Consider the following 8386-nt stretch of genomic DNA (forward strand, 5'->3'; position numbering starts at 1 on the left):
TGCGGTGACTCCGGGCTACCTGCAAAGCAAAGCAGGTTCGTCCTGGGATTAGTCGATTCGCATAGCGGGTTGGATATCCAGATTAATAAAAAAAAATCATTGCATACATATATATTATATATATATACATATATATTATATATTATATATATATATATATATATCATATATGTAGTTGCTTGCATTATAAAACCAAATTTAATAAAAAATGGGTTTGTATCACGATTTCAATTATACACCAAATCTGAGCCTAGATTTTTATTTCTATTTCAAATGTATTCATCAAGTTCCAAAGATCTTCATATCTTCTCACTTTTATTCTTTATGTATCATTATTCTCTTGATATAAATTAATGTTATATATAACGGTTTTAATTAGTTATATATTTTTATAAGTATTTTACTTTTCGACCATTGATATATGCTTGACCAAACTTTAGAGGCTAATAAGCACTTTATAATACATTGATATATTGTCTCTTGTTCCTCATTGCAACACAAACATAAGACGGAATCCTAATCAATCCAACGACTGGTAAACATATAAAAAGCAGTTGACAAAAACTTATTAATCTGATGAGGAAATTTATTCAGTAAGCACCTACCAAATAAACGTTTAATAAAATAAGAGTTGTAATATTAGAGAAGAGAGTTTCAAGAAAGGTGGGTAGGTGGTTAAAGAGGAAAAAGGAAAGTGATGTGTTCCAAAATACTAGGAGAAGGTCCCCACTTAATTGTCCAAATCCAACAAAATTGTGAAAATTGGTGGCTTTCTCTTTCTCTTTCTCTCATGAGAAAATGACATTTCTAAACTCTACACATTATTTTGTACCCAAAACATCCCTATACATATTTTGTACCCAATTGAGTTCATATTTTATTTTTATTAAAAAAAATTACGATCACGATGAAATATATAACATATATGGATATTTCCGTTAAAACTGTGTGTATTTGAGCCATCTTGCATGTAATCTCATAGGGTCCTAAATATATAGTTGCAGATAGGTCAGATTCCTATGAAGCGTGTTTAATAAGACGAGTCAAACATCCAAATATATCACGCTCCAACCCTTGTGTTACACAACTGCTCGGATGGTTTCCTAACCATGTTGCTTAATCATTCCTTAGGAGAGAATTGTCCTTAATAACCATTATGACCTTTCGTGGTCAATAACGATTCCTATTGTCTCAATATTCCGACCAAACAATTGGTTGCTAACATTTTTTTTATGTTACTTGACTAACTAACTTACGACATTCATGATTGAATATTTAATAAAGTATTTTAATATAAAAAATGAAGAAAGTCATTGATGATCATGTGATGATAAGAAATTTTGAACTAAAATTCACATGGACAACCATAACATGATTAATCAACTAACAAACCCCAAAAATCAAATGGGTTACCCTTGTTGAGTAATATATATATATATATATATATATATATATATATATATATATTATATTATATACCCTTTTCAAAGAATGAAAAAGTATCAAGATTTTGAGCACAATATCTAGAAAGAATATATGGATTGGTAGTATTCTAAGTATCAAAGGATCCTATTACATGGGATTAGATTTGTTGTATATATAATTATCTTTTTAATACTTATGTTTTAAAACTAGAATCCAATTTTGAAACAATAAAAAAAATCTAATAATAACTAATCTAGTCAAAATTACCTCTAAAGTCTAATTTGTTCAGACGTTTGTGTATTAAGAGCGTTTGTTTTATTTTTAATATAAGAGCTTAAACTCTAAGGTGGTGTTTGTTTTTTAAGAGGCACTGAAGTCTGAAGTCTTATTTCACTTTCGATTTATAAAAAGTGGCGTTGAAGTGTGAAATCTGAATCAATAAGACTGTTTGTTTTTGTAATCTGATAAACGTTTGAATTTTTTTAAATTGTCTATTTTACCCATTAAAAATTATAGTGTTGAATTTATAGATAAATTTATACAATTTCACATATTTATTCATAATCATTATGAAATTTACATCTATATTATATAATTAACATTCATATAAATAAATATGTCATTAACGGTGTTTAACATATCTGCATCCTATTAAAATACATTAATTGAGAGAGGTAGACATTGATTTGGTAAGGATCAATTGAGATAAATGATCGATTAAAGTTAATCGATTGAGAAACATCATTGTTGAGAATCTGGAGAACAATAAGAGGTTGATTTACCTTTTATCAGATAAGAGGAAAATAAGACATAAGTGCCTCGAAAAAATGAAAAAAAAACAGTCTAAATAACCTTATCTCTTAACGAATAAGACATAAGAGACTGATGGGAATTTTTTTATGAAAAACAAACAAGCCCTAAATGTCTTCTGAATTTTTGAGTGGTAAATGTATCCTTTAATAACTCTTAATCCTAATCCACCTTCTACTAAATGGTTCATATTTTGGGGCTAGAAAAGATATGTTAGCAAATTATTTATCTTTTATACTTTTGTAAAAAAAAAAAACTATTTATCTTTTATATTTTTGCACCAGTTTGACCGATTCAAATTTCATAAATAAAAAACAATCGTACTAATTCAAATTTCAGACTTCAGGATCATCTCTTATAAATCAGAAGTGAAATCAGAATTCAGACTTTAACACCTTTTTAAAAACAAACGCCACCTAAAATAGTAATTTCAAAAGTAAAAAAAAAAAAAAACAAAAGTCGGAATTTTAATAAACTACAGAGACAAAATAGTAGTTTAAATGACGTTTACCAAATGCTTACCGCATAACCATGTACTGACAATGACATCACAATTAAATAGGTAAGACCATATGTCCTCGTTATGCTTTTTACGATCTTACCAGGAATAACTCTCAGTATTTTCCATATTCAAAACAATGTTATTAAATCATATCATTAAACGTTTATTCGGTAAATATTTAATGAACAAGTCCTTAATAGAAAATCATTATCCTGTAGAATTAAAAAATATATATTGATATACTGTTTTTGTTTTTAATTAAAAAACAGTGTTTTTGATAGATATAAAGATGGGGCATTGGATAGGGGGAAAAGACATGGTGTCATTCCCTAAACTCATGCTACCATTTTAGAGGTGTAGACCTTCATTATGAGCAACGACCGAAAAAAGCATTACGAATTTTGGACCACTCTTTCCATTTATCATTTCTTCTATTCTATTCTATTTATTTTTTATTTAATGTCAATTATTATATTCCTTTATTATTTATTATTACTTTATAGTTTTTTCTTTATTAAGCCATAACTGGATTGAATCAAACTAAAACGAATGTCGATGCTTGTTTAATTACACCTTCCTCGTTTATTAATTACCAGAGTGAAGAGATTTGCTTATAATTTAGGAGTAATGGAACCGATGAACTAATGATAGACTGAGGTATATTTTTAGGGTAGAGGGAAAATTACAATCATTAAATATGTCACGGTGGTGATTTGATTTGTACCACAAGGCATTGTTATCGAAAAGCTGTAATATTACAATATCACAATTTAGATGTAATTTTAGATTTGATGGTTAATAATGTTAGAACATAAAAATCCTTAATTGTAAATTGTTGAAATTGTATATAATTCTTTAAATATTTTATATTGTATTTTATAACTATAAATTATTTAGGTTAATTATTTTGTGTAACCACTAAAAAACGATATTTTAAATCCATCTCTTAATCCAATCAAGTTATATCTTACCAACCAATAACCATTAAATAATTTAGCTTTTTTCAAGTACCCCCACAAAATTGAATTCAATTTGTTATGCGTATTTAATGTGTAAAAACACCAAATATTATATTAAGTCCATATACAATTTGTTGCAAAATAATAAATCTCTCTCTCTCTCTCTCTATATATATACATATATATATCTATACTATCTTATTAAGCAAATTTACCAAAAGTCTTAAAGTCTTAAAATACTAAATGACCAAAATACCTTTTATACTCACGTTTCCACCTTTACACCCCCTCCTCTCCTCATATACACTCACCTACTCACATACACTCACCCTCTCACAACCATTTTTTAAAAATTATAATTTTAAATTTACACTTTATACCCCTATAATTAATTAATTAATTTACTTTACATCCTTTACTTTTAAATGTTTCATTTTAAACATTTATCAAATTAACATATATAATCGTATATCAATTAAAACATGTTTAAAAAATACATTTTTATTTTAACAAGTTACACCATTATAATTGTCTCGTTAATACCTTCAAAATGAGTCCAATATTGAATATTTTTTGACTTAATTATATTATTATATATTATATATACTCTGAAAAAATATTTTTAATATTTACGATTTATACTTTTATAGTTATTTATTTATATATATACTATATATTTTGGGGTTAGACTGTCCAAATTGCACTGTATAATACGTTTTGAATTAATATGTTCTTGGGTTTTTTTTTGAAATATATATACATGTATTAATTCAACCTTAATATGAGTTTATGGTCAAGAAAGAGGGTAAGCAGTTGAAATTTTATTCTAAAACCCATATTTTTTTTGTCTTTTCATGGCTTATGATCTGTCAAACTTATAGTTTTCTTTATTGGTTTTGAGTATTTATCTTAAAACTCAAGTTTCTTGGTTCTTTGATCTTGTTGTAAATTGAATACATTTGTGGAGTCGTTTAAATATGTTGAATTTTAAACTGTCATACAATTTTTTTCATCGATAGTTTGTAATTGGAACCATAACTCTTATTTATTCAAATTGTATTAATATGTAAAGACCAAGTGTAACATATATCATCGTTAAATCTTATCTTATAAAACCAGTGGAACTTCAAAATCGTTAAAATTCATGGCTACCGCCGCATTGCATGGGTACACAACTAGTATATATATATATATATATATATATATATATATATATCAAATTTAAATATATATCAGCATTTGAAGTAAGATTTATGGGATGTTTACCAAACATTTATTCGGTAAGCGTTTACGGGTTAAATTTAACACTGTTACCAGTAAAATTTAACATTGTCATTTATTTATTGGGTAAGATTTTAGTCCACCAAAATAACATCGTATGCAACAATTTATCTAGTAATCGCTTACCATGGTAAAAGTCGTCGTACTTACTTACCCAGTAAGACTCTTGGTCCTTGTCTGACTCTTACCGGATAAGATTTTGGGTGCTTATCATATTTATTCGATAAAATAAATGATTTGATAAGTGCTTACCCGAATAAGTTTTTGGTAAACTGTTCTTTAGAGTCTATTAAAAAATTTATTAAAATAAAATTTAAAAGAGGTAAATAAAGTGGGGATTTTGGTAACAAAAGAAAATAGAAAGGAAAGAATGCGTCCAAGGAAGGCCTTTTGGGCCGCAAACAAAATAGAAGGTCAACTTTGTAATATTATGCGTCCTTCCTCATTCCTCATTGTTAATTTTGACTTTATTTATTCTGATTCCAAAATTATATTTTTATTTTTAAATAAAAAATGTATCATTAAAACACCTAACCCCCTAAGAAATGCGTTCTATGAAACAATTTATTTTTTTAATTGTGATATTTTAAACAATAATGAATTTGGATAATTCCTGTATTTAAAAAAGAAAATGAATCTAAATAATTGTGGAATTTGGATATAAAATTAAACAAAAGGGCGTCCTGTTGCTTCAAAATTGGTCGCCCCCCTGGTCCTTTGTCTCGAGCCATTTGGTCCCTTGTCCCGAGCCATTTGGTCCGAATGGGTCAGACCCAGGTGCTAAGCTAACTAAACCCATGTCCCCCAGATTATGAAGAAACTTTTACAGTGAGAAGAAAAATAAATAAAAATAAAAATAAAAATTTAAAAAAAATCAAAATGTGTAGAGAGGGAGAGAGCTGGAAATAGCTGGAAAACCTACTCCTCCAAGAAATGCTTCACGATCTTCATGCTTGGTTCCACCACCTGTTTTTCCCAGATTTCCGCCACCCTTGCTCCGCCGGACTCACCGGAGATCACCCCCCTGAACGCCTCCGTGGCGTCTATTCTCTTTAATTCCCAACCGGCGTCCCTCAGCCGTAGGATCTTACTCACTTGTTTCTTCGCCAGCTGACACGTGTTGTCCTTGATCCTTCTCACGGCCTCATCGTACGCCTCACCCTGCCCCATCACATCCTCCTCGGAATCCGAGCTTTCCATTCGCCGGAAATACGTCTCGAACTCGGGTACTCCGATTGCCTGCCCTAAACCTGACCGGTTCACCGTCATGTGTTCGCCTGACCGGTAAAACTCTGCCAGTTCCTCGAACATACCGGAGTCCAGCATCTCGTCCACCCGCTTTGATAAATATTGGTTTAAAACCGGTAAGCAAACATCGACCCAAATGAAGCAACATTCGTAACGAAGCTCGGAGCTCACCGGATGTGGGTCTGGTCCGTTGAATACGTCTGATTTAGGGTCGTACCGTTTTGTCACCAGCGAGTAGATACATGAGTTTGAGCCGCCGACGACAAGCGGCAAGCCGCGACGGGATTTAATGTCGGAGATGATTTCTGATGCTACTTTCCGGAATTCCGATGTAGTGATTACTGATTTAGTCGGGTCAAAGGCTCCGAGAAGGTGATGAGGGACGCCAAGCTGCTCTTGCATTGTGATTTTGTTGGTTGTGATATCAAGTCCACGATATACTTGCATTTTATCGGAGTTAATGATCTCAGAGTTTTCAAAAAATCGAGTGGCGAGGTCGATGGAGAGACGGGATTTCCCAGCACCCGTTGGACCCATGATGACAACAATCTTCCGCTTACGGCGTCGTGTGGTGGTTGTTGGTGCGGCGGCGATTGTGGAGGGCTCCATGTGGATGTGATTAAGATTAATCCACGTGGAAGATGGGGTGGGTTGGAAGAAGGTGAGAAATGAGGAGAATAATTTGAAGCGATGATGATGGCAAGTTGTTGAAAATGGCAGCAGTCTCATAAGGAATTAGGTACCGATGATGATGATGATAATGATGATGATGATGATGATGATACAGTTGAAAACTCACACCGCCATAGCATTAGCAGAACCTACATACAAAATACATGAGAGGGAGAGAGAGAGAGAGAGAGAAAGCAGTTTTTTGGGGGTGGGTTTGTTTGGTTTTTAGATGAAAAATTATTCGCAAAACTTGGGTTTGTTACATACAATATATATTATATCTATACATGTTTAGAAACAGTCTCTCTCTCTCTGTATATATATATATATACATACATGTGTGTGTGTGTGTATATTATAATCAATCTGGGTGAGGATTTGAGATTGTATTGGGTGTGGGTGGCAGTGATGAAGATGAAAAAAGTAGCTATGGACTCAGTTTGTAGGATCAACCATTACTTTATGGTGTGTTTGAATGATCACTGAAAATGTATTGTTTGTGTGGGTTTTAGTCGGAGAAGATGACGGAAAATTAAAAGAGAGGGAGGAGGGCGGCTGAGGTTGGGTTGTGGTGCAGTGGCCTTGTTTTTATAGCGCAACCAAAATGACTCACATGGCTAATTATCACCTCTTTTTCATATTATATTATCTTTCAAATTCTTCTCTAAATATTTTGTTTCTCATACAATATTTTTCTGTAACCGTGAATTTCCGACTCAGATCATATGTATTAATTACTTTTTGAGTCATCCCAAACAGTCCGAAGCTATTATCGATGAATCTTTATGATCAAAAAGATATCAACGTCTGCATTTAAACCTGGTAATCAGTAAACCACAATCGTGAATTTAATTATGAAAATTACATAATATATTATAAAATATTATTTAATGTGATAGTTGTAATATTTTTTTGGTTTCTTATATAATAAATGTAAGACAATATGATTAAGGGTTTAATTGTGAAAATTACACAAATTGTTATAAAAAAAATGATTTATACAACTCGAAAAAAGAAAAAGAAATGAGAGTTGGGGATAATTGTGAAAATTTAGCCATCAATATTTAATAGTTTATAACAAAAATTTGAATGTTATGATATGTATCGTACAATGTGTCTACTACATTTTTAGGTCTTAAATTGATAAGAGTTATTTCTATTGAAAACTTCAAAATACTTTATAAAAGATAAAAAGTGAAACTCATTTCTATTTAACCTTTTTTTATTAAATACAAAATGTTAATTACCGTCAACTAAAATTGACGTAAACGTCATTCTATTTTTAATTGTTGATTTCATCCTTTACTTTTTATACCGTGATTGATATAAAGATAGATGATAATTATCTGGAAAAAAAAAGATGGATGGATAAAAGAATTATTAATTTTGATTTAATATTAGTTATTTACTAATTTTATTTCGCCTTCCTGATTTTTATTCCAGTAATTTTGGTGGGAGCCACAAAATATTCGGTCTTGCTTAGTCTTAC

The 8386-nt window shown here is 30.7% G+C and overlaps 1 protein-coding gene across 1 annotated transcript; it reads right to left on the minus strand.

Moving 5' to 3' along the window:
* Positions 1-5895: 5895 nt before the first annotated feature.
* On the minus strand, positions 5896-6954 carry LOC112522373 (adenylate isopentenyltransferase-like). Its single transcript, XM_025131464.1, has one exon. The coding sequence runs from the start codon at positions 6952-6954 to the stop codon at positions 5896-5898; it is 1059 nt and encodes a 352-aa protein (XP_024987232.1).
* Between the last annotated feature and the right edge of the window lie 1432 nt (positions 6955-8386).

The sequence above is a fragment of the Cynara cardunculus genome, assembly GCF_001531365.2.
Source record: "Cynara cardunculus var. scolymus isolate 2C chromosome LG 12, CcrdV1, whole genome shotgun sequence".
NCBI lineage: Eukaryota > Viridiplantae > Streptophyta > Magnoliopsida > Asterales > Asteraceae > Cynara > Cynara cardunculus.